Below are 26,976 nucleotides of genomic sequence, written 5' to 3'. Positions count from 1 at the left end.
AGGATTGTGAGTTCGAGCCCCATGTTGGGTATAGAGATTGCTTAAAAATAAAATCTTTAAAAAGAAAAAAGAAGAAGAAGAAGGGACGCCTGGGTGGCTCAGTCGGTTAAGCGTCGGCCTTCGGCTCAGGTCATGATGCCAGGGTCCTGGGATCAAATCCCAAGTTGGGCTCCTGCCCAGCGGGGAGTCTGCTTCTCACTCTTCCCTGCTTCTGCTGTCTCTCAAATAAATACATAAAACCTTAAAAAAAAAAAAAAAAAGTCTGAGATGAGGGTGCCAGGATAGTTGGATATGGTTGGGCGACCTCCTTCCAGGTCATGGTAGAAGGGACTAGGGATCTTGCTGGAGCCTCTTTTATAAGGCACTAATCCTATTCATGAGGGCCCCACCCGCATGAGCTAATCATCTCCCAAAGGCCCCACCTACTAATACCATCACCTTTGGGGGTCAGGGTTTCAGTATATGAAAGTGGCAGGGATACAAGCACTCAGACCATGGCACTCACCCTCAGAGGTTCTGATTTAATTGGTCTGGGGTCTAGGCTTGGCATTGGGATTTTTAAAAGCCCCCCATATAATTCAAATGTGTACCCCAAGGTTGAGACCCACTGGTTTACATTGACAGGACCTCCATCGGGGACGGCTCACCTGCCTCAGTTCGCTTATTGGGCGGGTAGACTTGGAGATCATTGGCAGTGAGCATGGGCATAAATATCTAAAGCCTTTCATGCATTGTTAAACACAAAAACCGCATTGTGTTCAGGGAGAGAGAAATTGGCCACTGAGATATGGCTAAATGTCTAAAGGCAGATAAATATATTCTGCTGTCTTTATGCACAGATCTCTTACTCCTTATACAGCCTGGCCCTCAGCTCCAAGCACCCTTATTTAAAATCTTGTGTGTAAGTCTGCAAACGGGGGGTCTCAAGTATTAGGCACAGAAATGTTTAAAATAGCAAAATCCTAATCCTCTATCATTTGGCGACAGGATTTGGCTGTGTGCTTTACATAAATATTTCATTTAGTCCTCACCTTCCCCTATTTCTCAGGTGAGCAAACTGAGGTTCAGAGAAAGTAAGCAGTTTGTTGACTCAAAATAATGTCAAACAGCCCATGTGGTTTCCACACTTTCTAATAAGAAGGAGAGACTAACCCGATAGAGTCAATCCCTGGGAATTCAGGTTAGTTCAACAAAGACTTCCAGAGGCTCTGATGTGAGCCAGACACTGAACTCTTTAAGAATGAAGAAGATAAGGTCATCTGCCTCACCGAGCTTACAGTCTTGAAGGATAGACAAACAGCTAGAGCAGCAAAGCCCAATAGATACTGTGGGCCACATTTGTAATTTAAATTTTTCTAGCAGCCACAATTTAAAAGGTAAGAAAAGTGAGATTACTTTTAATAATACATTTTATTTAATAATACATTAAAAATATTATCATTTCAGCATGTAATCAATATGAAAATTAATGTAGTTTACATTCTTTTTTTCATACCAAGTCTTTGAAATCCTGTGTTTATTTTGAAAGAGAGAGAGAATGTGTGTGTACACAGAGCAGGGGGATGGGGGCGAGCAGGGGAAAGGCAGAGGGAGAGAGAGAATCTCAAGCAGGCTCTACCCCCAGCATGGAGCCAGAGGCGGGGCTCCATGCTCATGACCCTGAGAACCTGACCTGAGCAGAAATCAGAGTCTGATGCTTAACCGACTGAGCCACCCAGACTCCCCCTGCATGTATTTTATATTATAGCACATTTCAATTCAGACTGGCCACATTTCTTTTTTTTTTTTTTTTAAGATTTTATTTATTTGAGAGAGAGAGTGAGAGGGAGCTGGGGGAGGGGCAGAGGCAGAGGGAGAAGCAGTCTCCCCACTGAGCAGGGAGCCCGACACAGGGCTCCATCCCGGGACTCCAGGATCATGACCTGAGCCAAAGGCAGACACTTAACCAACTGAGCCACCCAGGTGCCCTCAGACTAGCCACATTTCAAGTGCTCAGGAGCCACATGTGGTCAGTGGCTATCGTGTTGGACAGGCATATCTAGGGAAACACTAAGGAAAGCCTGTCTTTGTTGTTGAGGAGCAGGGGTTAGGGGAGGTTGGTGGTTTGTTGCTAGCATTTTGTACTTTAAAAACCCCACATTGGGGTAGGTATAATGCTGTGTTCCTTAGGTTGTATCTCTACACTCAGTGAAATAATGCAATCATGCTTCTTAGAGACCCTCAGCTGTAAATGCTCTCATATGTCAAAATTTCAGCAAAATGACTGATTCCAACTTTGACAGTGTTTCTCAACCCAGCCTTAGAGAAAAGTTACCTGTGTCTCCCAGGCCTGGTGACCCACTGGTTCCTCCTGTCAATAACACACCCTTTTAATAAGGCTCCACTCTGTAATGATTATAGTTATATCAAACTTCTTAAGAATCAATCTAAACAGTAAGTGTTTTACTTTATTAGAATATTTTTGTAAACTGGTGAGATCACCAACTGTTCCATAGAGCCCCCCTTCTGGGAGATGTGGGTAAAGCTGTCTTTCTGTGATGAAATAATTTGGGATTCTAGATCCCCCTCCAGGAAATTCATCCTGTGGATATTAGCATCTGAAAGGCTCTGAGAAGTCCTGTATTAACTTTGTTTAATCCAGGGCTTCACACACAGTTGACCACAGAAGACACATGTGTCTCAAGACATCTGTTGGCATCTCATGGGGCACAGCTGCTCTGTGGAGCAAGGTATGGAAAACACAAAACTAGATTGATTACTTTGCTATGACCCTCTAATAGACATGATGGCAGCCCTCCCCACTAGAAGGGTAAAGCATAGAACCTTTCCTTTTTCAATCTAAATTTACATACTACAGACACTAGAGAGTGACTCTTCAGGCCAACAGACCTCAAGAACTGCCATTATTTTTGTGGAAATATTGTCTTTGCATCTCCTTAGGCTGGAGTCCCTCTGTATTTAAGGGAACTATTGTAGGGAGTGGAACATGAAGAGGAATATGGAACATGGATTAACCTCGAATACCATGAGAGGCTGGACCTGCTGCTCAATGCTGGGTTATAAAACACTGGAAACCCATAGTTCCCCATGGTCAAGCCAACTACAGTTACATTTGTGATTTTGATCCATCCACATGATATGTCCAGAGTCCAGCCTAATAATTAGATTAAACGATTTCATGATTAGATTACTTCATTGTATTAAGGAAAGGCCTCTTGTTCTTTTTTTTTTTTAAGATTTTATTTATTTATTTATTTGACAGAGAGACACAAGGAGAGAGGGAACACAAGCAGGGGGAGTAGGAGAGGGGGAAGCAGGCTTCCCGCTGAGCAGGGAGCCCGATGCGGGGCTCGATCCCAGGACCCTGGGATCATGACCTGAGCCGAAGACAGACACTTAACGACTGAGCCACCCAGGTGCCTCAGGCCACTTGTTCTTTTTGGGGAACAAGGCTTGTCCTTCACTGGCCACACCTGGCACCATGTCATTTAAGAACTGTTATCAGGATGGGTTTCATTACTTCCGAAACCCAGGGGCCTCTAGTCAGTGTAGAAAACGCTCATATCTGCCTCTCCACAGAGCCAAACTCATTCTCTCTCTCCTTGCCTCTGCAATCCTTCTAGGACAAGGTATTTGCTCTTGTTTCGTGTGTTGCTTTCTGCCTCAGGGGTACAGTGTCTTTCAGTAACAGAGAATACAGTGACTTTGCTGCTTTTTAATTTCTATTTCCCCAGACCCTCTAAGGAGTGTAGACGAGGATGTGCAGTCTCTAAGCCCCAAGTGTGGTATTTTTTTTTCACCTAATTTATGCAGATGCCTCATAAGAGAAAACTCATCCTTTTGTTTCTTACCCAGTTTTTTGTAATGAGCTATGCAACATTTTAAAAATTTAATGGATGGGTATGTTTAAAGCATTTGTGAATTACTTACAAATTCATTTGTGTGCCGAATAAATTTCATTAATGATTTTTTACAAAATCACCGTTAAGCCAATTAACATGTCTTATTAATGACTGGTGACAATCCTTTTTTCAGACTGACCTTTATGAACTATTGCAGATAAGCACATATTAGAAAGAAATACGAATCCTCTTTTTGTCAACAAACACAGGGTTGATCTGTAGTATTGTGCATTACCAATGTTCAAGGTGGGAGAGCATTTTTTATTCTTTTTTCCCCCACTTAGAAGAGACTTGCGCAGCATCGGTGGTCCTCAGAGTGAGCACCTAGCAGCGCTTGGAGGCTTTGTGTATTGTTTGCAGGCATCTTCATTCCTATACAAACTCCCCTCTGTTGTGATCCTGCCTCCCCATTCAGACGGTGTGCAGGCACTTTGTGTTTATCATCTCTTATCCCTGATACCCGCTGTGGCACTACAGTAAATGTTTGCTGAAAGAATGATAAAGGCAGTTTAGCAAATTATGTCCAGGCCAACAGAGATGAATAAATCAAGTTATTTTTCACTCTGGAGGGCTCTCAGGACCTGATCCTAAAGAGATGAGATAGGAAACAGGTACACACTAACAGTAACCAGCTGTTTGACTTTGAGTATGTTGCTCCCCTTCTTTGTACTTCAATTTCTCCATCTGGAAAATGAATGATTAATAACCTCGCATCCCTCCGAGTAATACTATAAAGATAAAGGGAAGAGAGAGTTGAGAGCATAGTGAGCTCTTTGGAGGCAAGATCTATGTACCACTCAGTCATCATAATTGCCACTGCTATTATTTCTCCAGGGTGTGCAATGTATTCATTTTACTTCTTTGAAGAACACGGAGGAGAGCTATCTGGAGTGAGGGTTCATATTGGTGAGACATGGAAGATGAGGCTGGATAAACATTTTAGAATCCATCCAGTTTAAAATCCATCTTTTCAGTATTGTGGAACCTGTGGGACTTTGTCCTAAAGAATTACCTTCCCCCACCCCAATCCCAAGTTGATTAAGCGAAAGCCTGAGACACCTGGAGACCCATGACTGGATCTCAGGTGAGCAATCAAGAGATGATTTAGAAGTCACTGGGCAGGGACACCTAGTGGCTCAGTTGGTTAAGCATCTGCCTTCAGCTCAGGTCATGATTCCAGGGTCTTGGGATAGAGCACCACATTGGGCTCCCTGCTCAGCAGGAAGCCTGCTTCTCCCTCTCCCACTCCCCCTGCTTATGTTCCTTCTCTCTCTTTGTCTCTCTCCGTCAAATAAATAAAATCTTTAAAAAAAAAAGGAATCGGACTGTCTGGGTTCAAATCCCAGCTTGCTACTTTCTAGTTGTGTGACCTTGGGCAAATTCCTTAACCTCTCTGTGACTCATCTGTAATGTGAGGATAATTATAGCACTTAACTCATACGCTCTTGTGAGAATTACATTAACACATATAAAATACCTGGAACGGTGCCTGGCACATTGTACATTCTCAATAATTTTAGATGTTAAAATGGATATTACTATATACTGGGATTGAGCTAGACACTATCTTTATCATCCTTCTGTCATCTAACTATAGATCTGAGACCAGGATTTGGCCAGCCCCCAACCACATGGAGGATGGGGCCAAATCCCACTGGAGCACAGACCATGTACTTTATTTATGAGTAAATATTAGATACAGCTTGCTTTATTTAAAGGTCAAACAGGAAAAAAAAAGTAGAGATAAATGGAAAATTGCTCAGAATAAGGGAGAAGCAATGTTGATTCTCAGAAGGTAAGTGGACCTTTAAGAATTATTTACCATAGGTACTAAGAGAACAGTTTATACAAGTTTGGCACCCTTAGGAGATGCAAAAAGACATGAAATAGAAGTAGGAAATCAGAAGGAGAATGCAGGCCGATGTGGAGGAAAAAAGGTCAGATGGAAAAGGAGATGGGTTATTGAAGAAAGAATTGCAAGGAACCTAACCATGTAAAATCTGCAGTAAAGGTAGAACTGAATGTTACTGATACGGTGGGAAACTGAGTCAGTGATGTGGAAAATAAGCTCTGCTAGAATATAGAAGAAAAGAACAAAGAGATGAAGACAAGAATTAGGAGGTATTAACATAGGACTTGAGGGGCTTCTTTTTCTCATGTTGCTTCCACATTTCAGTTGGTTGGCGTGTTGGAAGGTGGCTTCTGCTGCCAAGAGAAAATTGAACCTGCTGTGTTTCTGTCAACTGCCCTTCTTGGGTTCCTTGACCAATACCAGGAAATGTGTTTCTTTTGCCACATCCTTCACCTCCAATCGCAAATGGAATCTCTTGTCCAGTGTGATACCCCTGAAAGCCTTAACTGATGTTCTTCTGGCCCAACACTTCCTAAGAATGGCTTAGTAACTTTTACATTGTGAAATTACTGTCAGAAGAGTTATTGAACTGAACTTTTATTCTATAAAGCAGAGCTTAGAGAGCAACATAATGGCCATTTTCATTACCAAGAAACTTGAGAAATGATTGTCTACATCCTTTAAACCCATATTAAATGACCTAATGTTAAACAAAGACTATGGCAGATATCTGTCATCAAAAACCTTTTTATCATTATCTTCCTTTAAGCACCTTGTCTTGTTTTAATTATCTTTAAAAATCAGTACATGTAATGTGATCTCAATAATATAACCCAAACAGTCGACACCAACACAAAAACAGATTGTCAGGAACTATGCTAGGGTGTTAGCAATGATTATTTCAGACAGTCACAAAGTAAGGTAGAATTTTTCTGTATTTCACATTTTCTACGTTGAATATGGTAACAGCAATCCTTTGGCAAAGAAACAGGAAATCTGATTTAAACAGCTTAAACAAATAAGGGCTTGTTTTTCTCACAAAACAGTAAATGTGAGGTATCTGACATTGGTTCAGAGGTTAAGGATGACAGGGCCTATTACTCTACAATTAACTCTTTTGGCCTTTTACTCATGCTAGTCCTTTATGCTTGTCCTTGTGGTCACATGGTGGCTGCTGAAGCTCCAGGCATCATGACTTGTTCAAATCAGCAGAAGCAGGACATGCTAAGCCAGCTGCTTCTGTATCCTTTTACTTATTTCGGAGAAGCAAAAGCTTTTTCTAAAATGCCAACACACTTCTGTTTTTGTCTGCTGACCACAATAGTGTCACTTGGCCAATCCTAACTGCAAGGGAGATTGGGAAAGTGAATATTTAGCTTTCCAGCCCCATAGCCAGAGGCAGCTAGGGAGAAAGGAGAGAGTTGAAAATGAGTGTTGGGTGAGCCCAACGTTGCTATCTTCCAGAAGCATTTTTTAACATGTATTATTTTTATAATTGAAAAATATTTTTGAGATTATTATATGCAGTTTTGATCATTATAGAATCTCAATAATATAAAAATATGCACACCAAAAAGAAAACCACAGAAGCTTTAAAACTGTCTGCTCTGGATCTTGACACTAATAGTATTCTGCATTAATGTTCCTGTAAATAGTCAGAGGGGGAGAGATTAGGTGGTTCTTTTATTTATATGTACATGGAAGAAGTGGTTGGCCAGATAGACAGACGGGGACCCACCCCTTCCTGATGTAGCAGGGCTGAGATATGTCAAGAACTAACAAATGTTCTGGGAAGCCCGAGTTTCAGTGATTTCTACGGGTTCCTCTTACCCTGTGAGTCTACAATTTGAATAAAAGAGGTAAATGGAGTTTCAGGTTTAAAGCAGTTCACAAGAGATTTCTAGTAAGACGTGTTTAAATATCATCTCTGTGATATGCATGGGTGAGCTAGCCTCAGGAGCCTCTAATTTCCTAAGTAAATCCCTCTCAATTAAGCAGGAAGGGAAGAAAAACTGAAAGCAGTAAATGGATCACAATTTTAATCCTATCTTGCTCTTTTCCATGTTTTTGAAATTGCCCTCACCAAAAGCCCATGTACTAACAGAAAAATGAACAGAATATATGAATCACTTGTTTTGATAGCATTATGCTTAATCTAGCTAGAACACTTCACACAATCATAGAGTTTGAGTTTTCTATCCAGTGTGAATTTTTAAAATGAAGCTTTTCAGACCCGATTGCCTTGGGAAAGCAGATTTTATAATTTGCTCTCCAGCCTGGCTGGAAAATCCATCTGTCTTTGCAATTGAATTTGCAAAGTGAAATCATTTTTGAAGGGCTGTTCTTTTGGCCAGCTCTCCTGCTACTCCTCCCTTTCCCTGTCTGTTTCCAGGGCTCCCTGTTGGTCTGGGCACACCATGCCATCCTCTCATCCTCTCTGGGCCCAAGGGAATGATGCATCCCTGGGGGATGGGCTTTGTCCTCACCCCAGATTGCACAGCTCAATTCGGCCGCCGTTGCTGCCTCAGACCCTCAGAGGGGCAAACTCATTCAGGGGAAAAGTGCTGGGCTGGCAGGCGGTGGGCTCAGGTGGGTTCAGGTCCTAGCTCTGTAACTTCGTGACCCTGTGGCTTTTGTGAGTGTCTTCAAAAGCAGACTAGGCCACCCTGCTTTTGTCCTTGAGTCAAATAAATTAATGGAGGCCCGAGGACTTTGAAAACTGACAAGTGCCTTGAAGTGTTTCATTGAATTCTGCTCCACAGTTCCACAAACGTTTTTGGAAACATAGAGTTTTAGGTTACCTGAGGTATATCCAGTAGGCAGTTAGATTTAAGAGACAGTGCGTAAGAGAGAAATCTGACCTGGAATTGCATATTTGGGAGTCACACAGTTGGTTGTTGGTGTCAGGTATTGAATGAGCTCACAAAGGAGAATTTTGTGTATGATTGTCATTTATTAGTGCTACTACTATTTTTATTATTTAGTAAGGGCCCCCCTCTCCCTTTTTAATTATCCTAATGAAATTGGGAGGAAGCCCATATATAGGTGTCTTTTATTTTTTATTATTTATTTTTTAAAAATTTTTAAGTAGGCTCCGTGCCCAGCATGGAGCCCAATGCAGAGCTTGAACTCATGACTCGTAGATCAAGACCTGAGCTGAGATCAAGAGTTGGGCACTTAACCAACTGAACCACCCAGGGACCCCATTTTTTTAAAGTTTTTTTTAAATAACTTCTTTTAACTTTTATTTATTTGACAGAGAAAGAGACAGTGAGAGAGGGAACACAAGCAGGGGGAGTGGGAGAGGGAGAAGCAGGCTTCCCGCAGAGCAGGGAGCCCAATGCGGGGCTCGATCCCAGGACCCTGGGACCATGACCTGAGCCGAAGGCAGACGCTTAATGACTGAGCCACCCAGGCGCCCCTCATTTATCTTTTCAATGAATTACATTCCACAGGTAAGAAACTGATGAAGGCAGTCAGTCAGTAAGCCAGATTTTAGAATTAAGGTTCCTAGTTTCATGGTGTTTTGCTTAAATTATTGGATACCAGCCAAAATACTTCCCAATTAATTTTCATGATTTATTTTAACAACTTCAGGGGATAACAGGACAGAAACGAAGTTTTGTTTTGTGTGGGTTTTTTTTTTTTTCAGATTATTAATTAGTGCCAGGGTGTAAAATCACCTCAGAATATTCAGTGTTTCTCAGTGTGGTCTCCTGGCATTTGGGGGTATGATGGTTCTTGATTGTGCAGGACTTTTCCCACATGGTGCAGGCTGTTGGGTACCCCTGGCCCCACCCACAGTCCGCCAGTGTGGGCTCCCAGATATTGTGACAACCAAAAATGCCCCACCTCATACTTAGATGTCCTTGGGGAGGGGGGAGTCTCCTCTCGTACATGCACACACTGAGACCCTTCAGGAAATGGGCCCTATTCTCATGTCACATGCAAAGCTTGGCTGTAATATTCTCGGAGCCCATAATTTTGCATCCTCTTTGGATGACATGAACTGTTACCAAGTTCCTTTTGGTGTGCTTGCTTTGGAAATATGATGGCATCTAAGACTTAGAACGAATTACACTCTCTAGTAAAATAATGGTAGAGGGAGTGGCATATTTTGATTTTGTTATTTAGAATATCAAGGACTGTGGTAAATGAAGCTGTATGGAATAATCCCACCCCCTAGAAAATGGAGTATCACACCTTGTCATTCACTTGTATTTGATCTTCCTAGTTGTCATCTGAGATAGAGGAAAACTAGAGGCCAGGAGAAGTACTTACTTTCCTAAGAGCACAAGACAGTGAAGTGGTAGAGTCAGGAATAGGGAGATTCCAGTTCTGGTCACAGTGCCTTTCCACCATAAAGCACTGTCTCCAAGTAACTGGCACTTCTAGATTATTAAAGCTGGTAGAACAGGACCCACAAAACAAACAGCAGAAAAGTGGAGAAATGGCAGGCTAAGGGGGTAGGCAGATTACTGAGGCAGCTGAGCATACAACAGACATAAGAGATTTTTGCTTGCTTGCTTGCCCTTAACTTGTTTCATTCCACAAAGGATTTTACTTGGCTTACCGTATCAAATGATACTATAGAAATACAAAACCAAGATCAGGGAAATACAAATAAAAGTAGGAAACCAAGGTCAGGGAAAAGAGCCCAAACATATAGCTGATAGAGGCTAACATAGTTGTTATATTAGAGTTTCATATTTAAGTGAGAGCTTCCTTGTGGCCAAAGCAAAAAAAGAAACACATAATTCTTATTACCCAAAAGATGGGAGCATAGAATTCTTCAGGGGAAGGAAAGCTGAATTCTAAAAGAAATTTCTCAAGAGACATTTTATATATGGGATTATGGTAACAAAATATATAGTATAACTAAAATTTTAGCAGCAAAGATTATAATAGATTTCAGGGTGCTTTTTCTAATAACAAACTTGAATCAAAAATCAACTAACTCCAGGGCATTAAGATGAAACCTCAATTCACTGAAGCGTGTTCACGGTGGGTTCAAGTTCATTTGGTTCAAGTTGATAGGTTTTAGTGGTCTCACTTGATTCAGGGCTAGAATTCAGGACATCCAGAGGTGTGGGTGATTCAGAAGCCCCTGAGGAAACTTCTATTAATAGATGTCTCTCCTCTGACATGGACTTTGTTAGGACAGTTGGAAATCGTAGGTTATGACAAGGGCTTAGAGGGTTGATATTGGATGGTACGTCCATGACAATGTGCTAGGGTCTGGTACAGTAACAACAGCCCACAAATCTTAGTGGTCCAAAACAAGAGAGTATTATATTCACACCGAGGCTACCACAGGTTCACGTAACACTCAGGATGCACCTCACTAATCCCAGCCTCCCATGGCTCCATCTTCTGTAGCAACACCATCTGGAACACATAGCTTCTGCAGTCAATCAGGCAGGGGAAGAGAGAGCATGGCATATTGTAGTCCAGCTCTTAAGTGCTTCTGTCTGGAAGGAACACAGCGCCTCTCCTCACATTCCACTGGGCAAAACAAGTCACTTGACCACGCCTGACTTCTCCTGTGTATGAAATACACATCTGGATGTAGAAGAGAACCAGAGCAGGGAACATTAGTAAAGTCTACCACAGATCGGGGAGGAAGGCAGTCCAAACCAAGCAAAGGGGATGAGAAAGTCAGGCATACAAGGCAGGGTGGGACTGAGTAGAAGGGCCAAAAGGGCTGCTGCTTGGCTGGGATCATGTGGGGAGCACAGGGCAGGGATGGCTGAGTTGGCGCTGGATCCATAAAGTTTGTCAATGCCATTTTAATTGGCCCACACTTTACTTTGCTGGCCAGAGGGACTCAAAAGGTGTTCCCGGGAGGTGGGACTGGTCCAGTTTTTAGATGCTCACCTCAAGAGAGAAGCAGAAGCAGTTATCTCTGCATTTCAGGGATTCCACCCCAGACCTTGAAACAAAAGAAATGTTTGTTTCGTATTGAAACTAACTCCCTGTAACATTCTCTGCATTGTTAACTTATGAGGGTGCCTCCCTCTTCTTATTGTGATCCAGAATGAAAACCAGCCACACTCTGCCTTCTCCAAACAGTGACTAATGGTGGGGCTTGGCCAGGCAGGCCCAGCATATTTTTCACTCTGCTCTGGGCTTCCCACCAAGTTCTCTCACAGTGGCCTGGCCACAGCCGTTAGGGATGACTGTGCCTAACACTTCCTACCTCATCATCCATCTCCGGAGCACCCCTCTCCAGCCACCTCCTTTTTAATAGGTTTAATTATTACTTCCCCTACTTCATGGCACAATTAATCTTCTCCAGTGCCTCAGGATTTACAGCCGAACAGGCCCTTGGAATTTCTGAGCTATTCACCTGCAGTCTTGGTTTTTAACTCTCCGAGGGAACAAGGAAGTGGGGCCATGTATGAAAGCAGTAAAATAACTGGGCTCCAGCGAGCTCCAGGCTGGCTTCTTGTCACTGTCATTCAGCCCACACCTTTGGGACAGTGACAAGCGGGGGCTGCAGAGGAGTGACTGTGCCTCTGTCCAGCCTAAGGAGAGCCTTGAGGGCCAGGGATTGAGCAAATAGGGCCTCTCTCTTTCTCTTCCAGCTGCATTTTATTTCCTCCAAGTTTGGTTATCAGAAGAATAAGTTCTGAGGTTCTAATGTGCAGCATGGTGGCTACAGTTAATAATACTTACAGTATACTTGAAATTTTCTAACAGAATAGATCTTAAGTATTCTCACCGCAAAAAGGGTGATGGATGTGTTAATTATTGTGGCAATCATTTCACGTGAATATGTATATCAAATCATCACGTTATAGACTTTAAATATATACAGTTTTGTCAGTTATGCCTCAATAAAAGGGGGGGAACACAGGTAGTTTCTGGTGGAGTCTGTCCGTGGGAGGCAGAGATGGTGTATGCAGGGATTTCCTCGACCTTATTATAGTGGGCTCCTCAGAACTAAAACACAAGGGAAGGGCAATTGGTATCTGGGACAGAAGTGCCAGGGAACTCTCAGTGTCACAGAAGACATCTCAAATTGCTGTTGAAGCAAAAGAAGATAACAGGCCCTTAACTTCACTTACCCTTTGGAGGAACAGAAAGAGCCTGGCGGGTCAGGTAGAAAAAGTAGACAGATGTAATTAAGATAAACGGCGGCGGAAGAGACACGTGCTTGGCCAAGAGTTCTCCAGAGGTGACACGCACACAAATGGTTACATCTGCTTCCTCCTCCTACATTCCTACATCTCTTGGGACTTCCCAGTCGCTAATGTACACTTGTCTGCTCTAGATACAAATTTAGCTAGACCAGCAATCTGTCCTCATACAGCTGCCACAAGATTGGTTTGCCACAACCAATGCCACATTAATATGCAAAGTCATGACCGCCTTTCACTAGAAGGCATTGCAGCTTCATTCCAGAAGGGAAACGGGTGAAAGAGCATGGATTCCTGGGTCAGAAGAACCTAGGGTCCAGTATCTGTTCTGCCACTTGGAGCTGTATGGGCTTGAGTGAGTTCTCGAACCTTCTGCATCTCTGAGACCACAGGAGTGATCTCACAGGATTGTTTTGAAGTGTGCATGAGATTATCAAGTAGAGGGCCAGGCACCGGTTTTCAGGAAAAGCTTACCTACCAGGAAGATGGTTGTAGCTGAAATCACATGAGAAATAATTTTGGAATTATCTGCATTTTTAAAAATTTCTGTACCTTTGCTGTCTTCCACTGGCAAAAAGAATGAGCTTGTCTCTAGGCTCATAAATAGTAACCTGAAAATGAGATAAAACATCCAGTTGGTTGCATTTCTAACACAGAGCACTTAGCTCTCGTGCCTTTGATTCTAGCCATCTGTTTACTGAGCAGGTCTGTCCCCTCCTCCCCACTCCAAGCCTTGGGATATTTTAGGTGCAATGTGGAAAAATTCTATGGGCAACTTGAGAGGGAGAGGATCTGGGGAACCTAAAAAGCTAGAATAATGGGTGCCCTGAAGAAACTGGGGCCACTCCTCCTGGTGAGGAGGAGGATTGGGAGGAGCAGCTGTGAATATGCAGTGCTCTTTCTATGGAGCATGTTTTTCAGCTGTTTTCACCACCCCCTCCCACCCCGCCTGTTTGAGTGACCACATATCATCCTGTCCTTTAAGAGTCTTTGAGATTAAAGGTAAAATTAAATGTGATGACTATAAAGAAATCAAAGCAATGGAACAAGGCACTGTGTTGCTCTGAGTCCTCCCAAACTGGGGAAGGACATGGAGGCTGGTATACCTGTCCACGCTGGTGACCAGCTGATTTCTTTCTCTCCTGAGGGCCCACAGACAGAAAAATGAACTTAAATATCCACATCGGGACTTAGCTATGAGGAAGTTTCCTGATCCAAAAGGGACTACAGAAGAATGTGCCATACAGATCTCTCTGCATATCTTGATTATTTGATTTAATTTTCTATTATGGAATGTTTCACACACACACACACACACACACACACACACAGAAGGAATAGTATAATGAACCCCCCACATACTCATAACTCAGTCATCAACATTTTGCTTAAAAAAAAAACAAAACTTTGCTAATCTTGTTTCATCTATTTTCTTAAACACACCCACACCCACCCACCCATACACGCTCACTTTTCCCCCTGCTAGAGTGTTTTTTAAAGCAAACCGTAGACACCATGTTGTTGCATCTGCAAATACTTCTGGGTGTATTTCTAACAGATGAGAACTTTTAGCACAGCTGCTGTCCCGTGTCATACCTAGGAGACTAATATTAACAGTTCCTTTATGCCTCCTGCTTATCTTGGATGGGCTGGTACAGCTGAGGGCGTGTGGGTCAAGAGTGCCTCCCTCAGCTCTGCCACGACCTCACTTCCTCTCACTGGGCCTGGACCACAGTCCGGCCTCTTCCAGCTCTCACAGCTCATGTCTCCTGAGAATGGCTGGGGCTTTGGGTAGGTGGGGCAGAAGCCAACCTGTTGGAAAGCAGCGGGAAAGAACAGATGAGCTCTTAAAGCCCCATTTGGATCACGTACTATTAATAATCAGAGCAATAATGTTTTCAGTAAACGAGAAGAGTGCTTCCACTGTTGGTGGAGGTGCACCGAGGCCCTCCTTCCAGAGAATTCACAAGAGAACATGCAGCCAGAAGTCCCTGCTGAAATGCTAAATCTTCTCATTTCAGTAGAAATTCTGCTCGGCGCACCCTGTTCACACCTCCCTTGGTCTTTGCTGGTAATGGTTAATAATAAAAAGCAAACTGTATTGAGCATTTACTATGTCCCGGGCACATGTGCTGGCTCCTCATGAGCGTAATCTCCTGGGCTCTCACAACAGCGTTTAAAGTAGGTGTTACTATTCTCAGGCAGTGACCATTCCTGTCCCCAAGGCAGAGGCCCACCGTGGTGATGTATAAATCCCCATCTGTGTGTTCCTTCTCCATACGGCCTTGTGGGAACTTGGCTTTGTGAGGATCTTCTGCCCCACTAATCTTCATTTAATCCCCCTCCCTGCAGCATGTTGTCACCTAGCACACCCCTGCTGACAGGCTCTCTGTAAGTCTTCATCTGAGTGACGGCCCTGGAAAATCAAGCTGTGGTCTCGAAAGGGAAGGAGGATCTGCAGATTATCTCCTCAGCATGTGCAGTCACTCTGCTGGCAATTCTCAGGGCCGCTTTTATGTTGCCTTAACAAAGAGAACGGCTGCCAAGAGTGTGTAATGTTCTGTTCAGAATTCTCCAGACTGGCAGAGGCTGGGACCGTAGAGACACGGGGCGGATGAAAAAAAAAATCCCCATCTCAGCCAGGCCCATCGCCTTCTGCCCTTGCCTGTGTCCGGAAGTCTTTGTTTTTAAAAATCTTCCTGGTTCTTTATAGAGCCTTGGAAGTGTCAGATGAGGAAGGGGAGAAGGAAGGGGAGTGCACGGGCAAGCTGGCTGGGGGTCAGATCATTTTGCCGTCACCAGCAGGCAGTTTCTTTCACAACACATTGAACCCTGGGTAGCCATTATCATCCCAACTGCTCCCTATTAACTAGGCCAGACTCTGGAGGCCATAAGAGGAAACATGGAATTCCTTTTCCTTTCTGTCACTCTCTAAATACTGCTCGTACCATGTTCGAATAGCATGTTAGAGGTTACAAAGCTTATTGATATACACCATTATGTTTCTCATACCTTTTCTTTGAGATGGTATAACCTGACCTTAATAAGAAAAGAAAAACACCAAAAAAGTTTTCCGTTAGAAAAGAAAAGGAGGGGCGCCTGGGTGGCTCATTCGGTTAAGTGACTGACTCTTGATTTTGGCTCTGGTCATGATCTCAAGGTTGTAAGATCAAGACCCCCCCTGCCCCCCTGCACCGGGCTCTGTGCTGGTCGTGGAGTCTGCTTCAAATTCGCTCTCCCTCTGCCCCTCCCCTTCCCCTTCACCCCCCTGCTCATGCGTGTGCACGCTCTCTCTAAAAAAAAAAAAAAAAAGAAAAGGAAAGAAAGAAAGAAAGCCTCAGAGACATAAAGTGACAATCTCAAAGGTACGCAGCTGAATAAGGTGGGAGCCAGGCTTGTAAAACAGAACTGCTGACTTAAAGTTCTGTGCTTTTCCATGATAGTGTGCCTTCCAGATACTTAGCCAGTTTCCTCTTAGATGGTGTACAAGTGGGGAGGGCGGGGGGCTAGCAAGAGAAACCTGTGTCCTTGGTGGCAGGGAGCATGAAAGCTTACCTGAGCTTCTTCCATTGCCTTCTCTGAAGGGCTCACACTGCTTATTTCTTTTTAACATCATCCTGGAAACTAACTAATGATCATATTGGCTTAAAAAAAAAAAACCCTTGCAAAGAAATCTAAAAGCTGTGAGGGGGAAAAAAATCAATGCAAAGGCATTGCTGAGGGAAAAAGTGCTCAGAGGGAGATGTGGGCACTCCTGCTGTTGCCCTCATCACCCCCCACCCCCCACCCACCCCCACCTCCCCCACCCCGCCAAGCTCTAGCTCTGTTTCTAACTGCAGACTCTTGTCTGGGCAGATATTTTCCCTCTCATTTTAGAAAAACAGAAAGTGAGGACAGAAGGAGCAAATGATTCATTTCCTTGAAGGATTCCCGGAAATTTGAAATCTAAAAATTTTCTCTCTACATGAAAGCAGTTTAGGGATACAGGCCAAATTCAGGTCTTTAGAACTGAAATGTTTGTCACTAATAATTTTTCACCACTAATGGGGTTCCAGGTAATGCTAAGGTATTGCTTCTTGTGTAACTTAGACTTTCTGACCTTGAGACAGGTTCTGAAAAACCCTATCCTTCCAGCAAGGATACTGGTGACATCTCCAGCCCAGGGCAGTGACCAGGCCCAATCCCCAGGAATATTACTTTGCTTGTTGGATCAGAGTTTTAAAAATCTTTTCAGTAATTTTTAAACCAAATGCTATGCATTCCTTATAGAAAAAAAAACCCACTTAAAATACAGAGAAACAACATGAAAAAAACGGCAGTTCCACCACCCAAGGATTACTACAGTTAACATTTAAATACTTTGCTGTATGTAGACATATAAATGTAAACATACATGTATATACACCCATTCATGTTTTCATTACAATGTACTGTTTTGTGATCATATATTCCATTAATATATTGTAATTTTTCCCATGTCAATATATCATCTTCCGCTTCACCATTTTTTTAAATTAAGTCATTTGATCTAGGGCAAACTCAAAGGGTTTGTTTTTTTTTCCTACTTCACCATTTTTAATGACACTATGTTATTCCATTGTATAGAGGACCATTATTTACTTATTTTTAAATTATGCAATACTTTACTCCTATAAGAAAATACCCAGAATCATTACCATCGTTTGTGTACTTCTATCACCTTGAGGATTCCCTTTCCTGGAAGCATATAGTAATTTCAGTGACTAATATTTGAATTCCAGTCTGCAGTTATAGTGCACTCGCACATACGTGATTTCATTTGATCCTCACTACTGCCCTCTAAGATTGGCATCGAGATGATTCTTTTCCTCACTTTATAGACGAGCTGTGAAAAGCTCAGAGAGGTTAAATGATGTATCCAGTACCCAGAGTGGAGCTAACATCAAAAAGTTGGCTGGGCCCAGAGGTAGACGCAAGTCCTGTGACGGGGCAGATCTCCACCCCAGGCAGGGGAAGACACGGGGACAGAAGAGCAGCTCTTCCATGCTCCTTTCTGCCCCCCTCGCTTCAGCGTTCATGATGTGTGCCGACATTATTCGTTGCACGACTGACATTATTCGTTGCACGACTGGCTCCCTGATGACCCTGGCGCACTCTCTGAGGGCAGACTTGCGTCTCCTTTGTCTATCCCTGCTGCCCACCACGAGCCTTAGCACACAGTGAATCCTGGGGCAGCGCGGGAGGGAGTGAGCAAGTGAGTGAAAGTATCACAGAGAGAGGCGAATTGTGGGGCCTGGATCTTGACAGCTTGCTTTCTCCGCGTGTCTATTTTTAGTTCAGACTTTTAACAAGAACCCAGCTTGGTGTTTTTGCTTTTTGTACTTCTGTGGGTTTTTGGTCACCACTGCAAAGCTCACGCATTGATTCATGGAAAAGTATGTTCAAATCCAAGGGCAAGGAGGAACCTGTTTGCATACTAGCTTCTGTCCATCTTTTCCAGTGCCCCCACCCCCACCCCCGCCTGCTGGGATGAACCAGGTTCTCCTCCTCCCCAATTACTTTGATGATATCCCTTATTTGGAACTACTTCTCTTTTTTTATATTGATGATATATGTCATTTTGAAATGCTTGTAGAAACAATAGCTTAGCTACTAGAGCATAGTTTATGAGCGTTGTTTAAAGTTCTCTTATTATTGACTGTAAAAGCCATAGAGCAGAATTCCAAGAAATTTTGGAAGAAAAAAATCATTCAAATCCCATCACCTCGCAAGGCAACAGTTTCTGTTTTTGCATAATCCCCTCAAGGTCTTGTGCATGTGCACACGTTGATTTTCCTGGTTGTTGTCCCGGGGAGCATGCAGCATTGTTTTCTGCTTTTTTCCACTTATTATTGTAAGAACCCTTTCCCCCCATTTTTCTACACAGACTTCGTAATTATCTTTTAATGACTGCATAATCCTCTATTGAGTTGATATACCAAAATGTACTTCTACAGCCCCCCAGTGCTTGCCATTTAAGATGTTTCTGATTTCCCACTAATCTATAATGCTGCAGTGAAGATTGCTATGCGAATAGTCTTTTGCATGTGTCAGATGATTTCCTTAGAATATTTTGCTCTGAGTAGGATTGCCAGGTCTGAGCAGGACCGTGTGTGTGGTTCCTGTCATCCTGCTTCTCCACAGGCGGCTCCTGTTTATGTCCGGCAGCTGATGTGTTTACCAATTTCAGGGCAACCTCATCAGTATAGGGTGCTGTTTAAAGTTTTTGTTTGCTAATTTAGTTGAAGTAAAATGGTACTTTGGGGTTGCTTTATTTTGCATTTCTTTGGTTATTAAAAGAAATTAGCCTTTTCCCCTGTGGTTACTTTTGTATTTCTTGGATATGAGTTGTCTGCTCACACTTACTGCTCTTTACCTACTTCAGTAAACTGGGGGTTTGATTTTAATTTTTTTTTTTAAATCAAACCAAGTGAAATCCTGGAAATCTTTATACATAATAGCTATTGGATTTTGTCATATATGTGTCACGTATTTTCTAGTATTGGGTTTGCCTTTTAATTTTAGATATATATTGAAGTACCGAACTTCTTAATTTTGTAATCAAATCTGTCTGTGTTTTTTTCTGTTGCTTCAAAGCTTAGAAAGCTATCTCCCCTCCGGAACGCTGATAAATATTTAATTCTACCTTCTGTTATTTTAAATTCTCTAATTCATCTGGATTGTGTTTGAGTATAAATTGAGTTGCAAATTACATTTGTTTTCCCCAAACTGCTCATCAGTAATTCTAACCTTTTTCTGTTCCTTTTTTCTCTTTCTCAGGAATCATACACCAGATGAAAGGCGATTATGATACTGCTCTGAAACTCCACAAGACCCACCTGTGCATTGCCCAGGAGCTGAGTGACTATGCTGCCCAGGGCCGTGCCTATGGGAATATGGGCAACGCTTACAATGCTCTGGGCATGTACGACCAGGCCGTCAAGTACCACCGGCAGGAGCTGCAGATCTCCATGGAAGTGAATGACCGTGCCTCACAGGCATCCACACACGGGAACCTGGCCGTGGCCTACCAGGCCCTGGGTGCCCATGACCGGGCCCTGCAACATTATCAGAACCACCTGAACATTGCTCGGGAGCTTCGTGACATCCAGAGTGAGGCCCGGGCCCTCAGCAACCTGGGCAACTTCCATTGCTCTCGGGGGGAGTATGTCCAGGCCGCCCCCTATTATGAACAGTACCTCCGGCTCGCTCCTGACCTTCAAGACATGGAAGGAGAAGGGAAGGTCTGCCACAATCTTGGCTATGCCCATTACTGCCTTGGAAATTACCAGGAGGCGGTGAAGTACTATGAGCAGGATCTGGCACTGGCCAAAGACCTTCATGACAAACTGAGCCAGGCGAAAGCTTACTGCAACTTGGGCCTAGCATTCAAGGCTCTGCTGAACTTCAGCAAAGCTGAAGAGTGTCAGAAGTACCTACTGTCCCTAGCCCAGTCGCTGAATAATTCCCAGGCTAAATTTCGAGCCCTGGGGAACCTGGGTGATATATTCATCTGTAAAAAAGATATAAATGGTGCAATAAAATTCTATGAGCAGCAGCTGGGCTTGGCTCACCATGTCAAGGACAGAAGACTGGAAGCCAGTGCATATGCAGCCCTGGGCACAGCATACCGGATGATCCAGAAATATGACAAGGCCTTGGGTTATCACACGCAGGAGTTGGAGGTCTATCAGGAGCTGAGCGACTTGCCGGGGGAGTGCAGAGCTCACGGGCATCTGGCTGCGGTCTACATGGCCCTTGGGAAATATACAATGGCATTCAAGTGTTATGAAGAGCAGCTGGATCTGGGGCAGAAGCTGAAGGACCCCAGTCTGGAAGCCCAGGTCTACGGCAACATGGGGATCACAAAGATGAACATGAATGTCATGGAAGAAGCCATTGGCTACTTCGAGCAGCAGTTGGCCATGCTGCAGCAGCTAAGTGGAAACGAGTCTGTGCTCGACAGGGGCCGGGCCTACGGCAATCTGGGGGATTGCTACGAGGCCCTGGGTGACTACGAGGAAGCTATCAAGTACTACGAACAGTATTTATCTGTTGCCCAGAGCCTGAATCGCATGCAAGACCAAGCCAAGGCTTACCGGGGCCTAGGAAATGGACACAGGTAAAGACGACAGAGGACAGATGTGGTTGATCACGTGTACAAAGAGCATTTGTGGCCGTGTTGGCAACTTACTGTCTGCACGGTGGCTTGTCACCTACAAAGCATTTTCATACGTATCTTATTTGGCTCCCCCAGTGATTTTGTGAATTTAGCGGGGATATTATTACCCGTACGTTATGGAGGAAGAAGCTAAGGCCCAGAGGGGTTAGGTCGATGTCCAAGGTTACACAGCTTAAAAATGAAGGACAGCTGAGAGTCAAACCCAGGGCTGTCTGACCCCAAATGCAATGCTCTTTTGACCACCTCATAATGAGCAGGATAAAAGGGATAATGGGAACAGGAAAGGTGAATGCATCAATTCAACTGATGTTTTCTGAATGTCTCTCACATTATGTGAATGTGTTTATTAATGCAACACCTATAGCCACCAATTACGTGGACTCCCGTTTTGTTGCTTTTAGGGAAAGCCACCTGAAGATGGCAGGAGTGAATAAATGTATACTATCATCATCATGCTAGGCACCTTACAGAGATATCTTGCTTAATATTTATGGCAATCCTGTATTACTCTACACTTATTATGACCTGCTATGGGATGTGGGATTTACTATCATCCAAAAATGGAGGCTCAGGGAAAGGAATTCATGTGCCCCACACAACTGACTTGGTCTGCCGCCAAAATCCATGCTCTTCCCAGTCTTATCATGTCATCTCTTAGCACAAAAAGACACACTGTTGGCCAAGGTGATGCTTTCCTTCTGAATGTGGGGAACCCAAGAAGGTGTCTGTGTCTGCAGAATTTACGGCCCTTCCAGATCAGCAGGGGATTAGGGCTCCTGGAGTGGAGGAAGGGCAAGAGTCAAACTAAATCATCACCCACAGAGTGCTCTGAGAAGCTCAGGGTGAAAGATTTATAGCCATTGTAAAGTGATTTCAAAAACATAGTCTAAGCAGTAGTGGAAATTGGGAGGCCCGAAGAACCAAACAGTTCACTTGCTATCATTGTGCCTATTAATATATTTTATGTTTCCTCTGGGGTGTATATCCCATTGAATCTCAAGCTCTTGGGAAGGTCACTAAGGGATGACTTTTGAATTGCTTTCCAGATTATGAAATTCCCCTGCATCTCACTCTAAGGGCACATGATAGATTTTAGCTAGAAGAGGAGTTAAGAGCTTCTATAGTAAGTGACAGTGACAAATGCTTTTCATTTTCTCGGGGGCTTTAGCATGTCTGCACCTGCACAAAATAATATCATTGCTTTTCTATCTACATCCCCACAGGGCAATGGGGAGCTTGCAGCAAGCCCTTGTGTGCTTTGAAAAGAGGCTCGTGGTCGCCCATGAGCTTGGGGAGGCCTTTAATAAAGCCCAGGCGTATGGAGAGCTAGGAAGTCTGCACAGCCAATTAGGGAATTACGAACAAGCCATTTCCTGCCTTGAACGCCAGCTGAACATTGCTAGAGAGATGAAAGACCGAGCTCTGGAAAGTGATGCAGCCTGTGGCCTTGGTGGCGTTTACCAGCAGATGGGGGAATATGATACAGCCCTGCAGTACCACCAGCTCGATCTGCAGATAGCAGAGGAAACCAACAACCCCACCTGCCAAGGCCGCGCCTATGGGAACCTGGGCCTGACGTATGAATCCCTGGGCACCTTTGAGAGGGCTGTGGTCTATCAGGAACAGCACTTGAGCATCGCTGCACAGATGAATGACTTGGTGGCCAAGACAGTGTCATATAGTAGCCTTGGAAGGACCCATCATGCCTTGCAGAACTATTCCCAGGCAGTCATGTACTTACAGGAAGGTAAGTGAAAAGGTCTGGGGTGGTCTCTCAGTAAACTCTGAGATCAAGTTCAGAGTCTCCTCGGAAGGAAGTATGCACAGTTTGAGAGTGGCCGCCTCTGCCTGGAGTGAGGAGCTCAGAGGCCACATCATGAGCTCAACTCCAAAACCACAGTGTTCCTTAGTAGCACAAAGGTGTTCCCTCGTCCAGAACGTGTTTCCCGGCTTGTGTAACACTGGCAGCCAGCTGCCCAGGGAGCTGATACCCTCCTTGCTCTTCAGAACCCTCGCCCTTCAGAGCGAATGACACACTCCCCACATGAGAGGAATCAAGTAAGATTTAGTCGCATAAAATTTAAGGGCCCGAATCAGAGGAAAACGCCCATCTGTCCCAAGCCCCATTGTACTTCCTGAAAATATCTAAACCATAAGAAAACTATGAAGAAGTCCATTATGAGGTTGCAGCTGAGGTTTAATCCAGGCTGAGGGTCACTCAAGCAGTCGACCAGGATTCCTTCCCAGTGCTTATTGCCCACAGTGCTTGAGCTGGCGCTATGGCAGTCTCGTTCCAGACAGGCCCAGAAAGTGCGGCTCCCTCCCCTTTCTCCTCCTCTCCCCTCTTCTCCCCCAGCTCCTGTCCTCTGCTGTCAGGTTCCGTACAGCCACCTGAGCCAGTCCATGGACGCTTCCTTCCTCAGGAAGCAGAAGTCCCACAGCAGTGTGTTGGTCCTCCACCCCTTTACACTTCTTCTCTGGAAAGCCCTCCCCCTCACAGGGGCACATGACATCCTTCCATCCTGGCAGGGAAGAACAGCAGATAGGATGTTCTTGGCTCACTAGTAAAAGGAAATAGTTGCTGATTTCCAAGCAGAAACTCCCATTTCCAGCTTCCAAGGATCCGTGCACGTATAGTTTATTTATTCGGATATCATTCTCACAGTAACCTTCAGAGGTATATCTCTCTTCCTGTCTGCGGCCAAATGACCTGAGCATCAGAGAATACAGTGGCTTGGTCCTGACCATGTGGTCAGTTCATGATGGAGTGGGGCCCAGCCCAAGTTTTCCAACCCCAGGAACCACACAAGACCCTGTGTGGAGTTGTTTCTAAGCACGGAGCAGGGTTGGAACGGTGATATATCCCCCATTACTCCTGAGCCCCAGCTGTGAAGCCAGGAGGGAGGGAAGCAGGAAGCAAAGGGGAGAATGGACCCAGAGCTGATGGTTTGCTGTCATACTTTGTACAGACCAGGGATTGCTCTGGCCTGCAGGCTGAGAGATCATGGAGAGGCTGGGAGCCACTCCCCAGACCTTATTTTGCTCCCACTCCATGGGCGCTCTGCCTCCATGCATTAAATATGAGAGTTGGCTTTGGGTTTCCTGAAAGTTGACTGTGGTAAAATTCCAACAGACTGGGGCAATTTTCAGTCGAATTTGTGAAAACTATTAAATTCAGACCCAGCATATGACAACCTTTCAGCTGTGTTCTTTTGTACTTCCTGAAATATTGTTTCCATAAAGCAGCTGCTTTGCCTGAGACATTGTAACATAATTCTATATTTATGGAAAACTCTCAATTTCATTTTTTACTGTTGTAATTTTAAATCTCACAGAGATCTAAATTCTCATCGTGGCATTTCCATGGTGTCTGTTCCGTGGATGTGCTCCACCAGAGAGCCTGGTGTGCCTCATGGGCCAGATTAGATGCCTATTCTTAGGAGCTGTTACAGGTGCGGACACCTGGAAAGGCCTTTTCTGAGTTCTCTGAGTCAGAGAACTGCAGTCTCTGCAGCCTTATGCAACTGAGGGAACAGTTCAGCCAGAAACCACCTTGGTGCCCCCGCCCCCTGGCTTTCCAAGGGGGGCTGTAGGTCAGCATCACCCTGCCCCAGGGCATTAGAACCTCACAGGTGGGGCCTGGTCTGGGATTTTTGTATAAGCTCTCCAGGTGATGTGTATAGACAACCATGGTCAAAGCCACTGGTCTCATCCAGCTTTTTCTCTTTTTGCAAATGAAGAAGAGGAGCCTGGACCCATTTAGTGACCTACATGGAGTTATATGCAACTAGTTCCTGGGAAACCAGGCTTCAGGGATGCCGGGTGGGTGGGTTAGATTCCTAAGAGGCAGAGGCAAATAAGAACAGATGGGACCGATATCGTTTCTGCCTGGGGGCTTTTAGCTCTTCATCGGAGAACCTCTGACTATGGGCTGGAGTGTGTCCTACATGCTGGGGATCCAGCAGGGAACAAAGTCCCTGCTCGCACAGAACTTACCTTTAGGGGGGCTACCTCAATGGATTTTACTTCCAACTCATAGACCCAGATCTAGCAGGAATAGCTGCCTTCGAGAATGAACACGGTTAGTATATTGAAGGTTAAAACAACTAGTATTCTCCTGGTTTTCACCCAAGCACCATCTTCCATTTGTGTTCCTATTCTATGAGGTATTTTAACATGTGAATAATTTACAAGTATTATTTTTGTTACCCAGTGACATGATTTAAACTTAAGTGCATTGTGAAATGCATAATATTTTATGAGCGTGAACCTGAATATCACTTTTATTATCCTCTCAACTGACTCAGTTTCTTTTTAGAAGTCAGAAATTGCATGGGCCCAGCATGCTCAGAGGCAGGCTCCCATCCACCCTAAATTGGATTTTAAAAAGGAAGTCTTTCCTTTGTGTGCATTTCTGCACAAGCTAACTCCTGTGTACAGAGAGCCAGATCATGAGGACCAAGTGATGCTGAGAACTGCTTAGTGGCCAGTACAATAAATGGTTGCCCTCAGATTTGGTTCTCCCAAAGCCCTGGGGTTGCTGGTGTCCCGAAAGCCAGAAGCTTGCTGTAGGTAAGTGACCCAAACTGCAGGTGTCTATCTGAAGGCCATTAGAATGAGGACAGTCTCATTTAAGGCTTTCAGCTCATAATAGTACTTGTTCTGTAACCCTGCCGAGGCATATCAAAGTCTCAGCCTTAAAGGAAAAACAGACTGGACATGAAATGCATCAGTGGCATCAGTAACAGAAGGCAGGGTAAGACAGTGTGAGCATTCTGCTTTCAGAAGAGCATCAGATGTGTCTCCCATTGACACTGATTGGATGCTACGTACGTGAGAGAGGAAAGAGTATTAGCTTGGCTTCTGTACTTGACTAGAACTGTCAGGAAAAGCTTTTGCCCGCCAAGGAATTCGGTTAGATAAATTTATAGGCCAGGAGTTTTCATTTGCAGAGCTAGGGATTTCACAGCTGGGAGGACAGCCAGGTTAGGTTCCATTCACATTTCAGTGTTTCTGCTGGCCCTGCAAACCTGTTTCCTGCTGATAGCCATCACCTGAGCTCTTGCTGGGGCATCCTGGAGTGTCCTGGAAAGGTCGCCACTAACACAGAATTTGAAGAGAATGCTTACTCTGCCTTGTCTGATTCTACTCTTGTCCTGCATTTTATTTAGCTGTGTTAACATTCTTTATATACACCCCTGAGGCAGAATTACCCTCCAGGACTCCTTGGGTGGGGGTGGGGGGTGGGGGGTGTCTGTCTTCTGTGTGTCTTTAGCATTTCTCTATCTGATTTCAGGCTTAAGGTTAGCTGAGCAACTGGGCCGAAGAGAAGATGAAGCCAAAATTCGACATGGTCTTGGCCTCTCCCTTTGGGCTAGTGGAAACCTGGAGGAGGCCCAACACCAGGTGAGCAGGAGAACCCCTGTTCCAAATGGATTTTTTTTCCAGAAGCATGGATGGCCTTGGCATTACTGTCCTAGTAGTGATGACATTCACGAGAAGGTGCTAACCTCTGCCCTTGGGTTGGTGTACGGGATCTTCAACCCAGAAGTGTTGAACCATAGTGAAGATTCCTGCTCACTTATATGATAGATTTCTCAATGATTTCTTTGGCATTCTTGTGTTATGTGCTACCATTCCTCATTAAACCTGGCTCTGGAGACTGGGAAGATCCTAAAGCTGTGGTTCTTCTGTCAAGCTGAAGGAGTTGTGAGATGGTGTCATCCAAAATCCCACACTCAACTGTTTAGGCAGTGAGTAATTACTGCTGAGGCATTGTGCGAGGCCTGTGAGGTGCTCACAGGAACTGAGGAGGTGATGTGACTGAACTTGTGCCACGGCCTCCTGGAATGTGATGGTATTTTACTCCCCTTTTTAAAC

At 44.3% G+C, this 26,976-nt stretch overlaps 1 protein-coding gene across 5 annotated transcripts in view; it reads left to right on the top strand.

Annotated features, from left to right (window-relative positions):
- The window catches only part of TTC28 (tetratricopeptide repeat domain 28), a 639,440-nt gene that overhangs the window by 510,709 nt on the left and 101,755 nt on the right, over nucleotides 1-26,976 (top strand). For all 5 annotated transcript variants that reach the window (XM_073886735.1, XM_073886734.1, XM_073886736.1 and 2 more), the window contains 3 exons: nucleotides 19,695-21,036; nucleotides 22,320-22,843; nucleotides 26,393-26,502. In XM_073886735.1, coding sequence (XP_073742836.1) covers nucleotides 19,695-21,036; nucleotides 22,320-22,843; nucleotides 26,393-26,502 — 1,976 coding nt within the window. The remainder of the gene's footprint in view (nucleotides 1-19,694; nucleotides 21,037-22,319; nucleotides 22,844-26,392; nucleotides 26,503-26,976) is intronic.

The sequence above is a fragment of the Callorhinus ursinus genome, unplaced genomic scaffold, assembly GCF_003265705.2.
Source record: "Callorhinus ursinus isolate GAN/ISIS: 27379988/994484 unplaced genomic scaffold, GSC_fseal_2.0 scaffold72, whole genome shotgun sequence".
Classification (NCBI taxonomy): Eukaryota; Metazoa; Chordata; class Mammalia; order Carnivora; family Otariidae; genus Callorhinus; species Callorhinus ursinus.
This window is presented reverse-complemented; position numbering and strand designations above follow the sequence as displayed.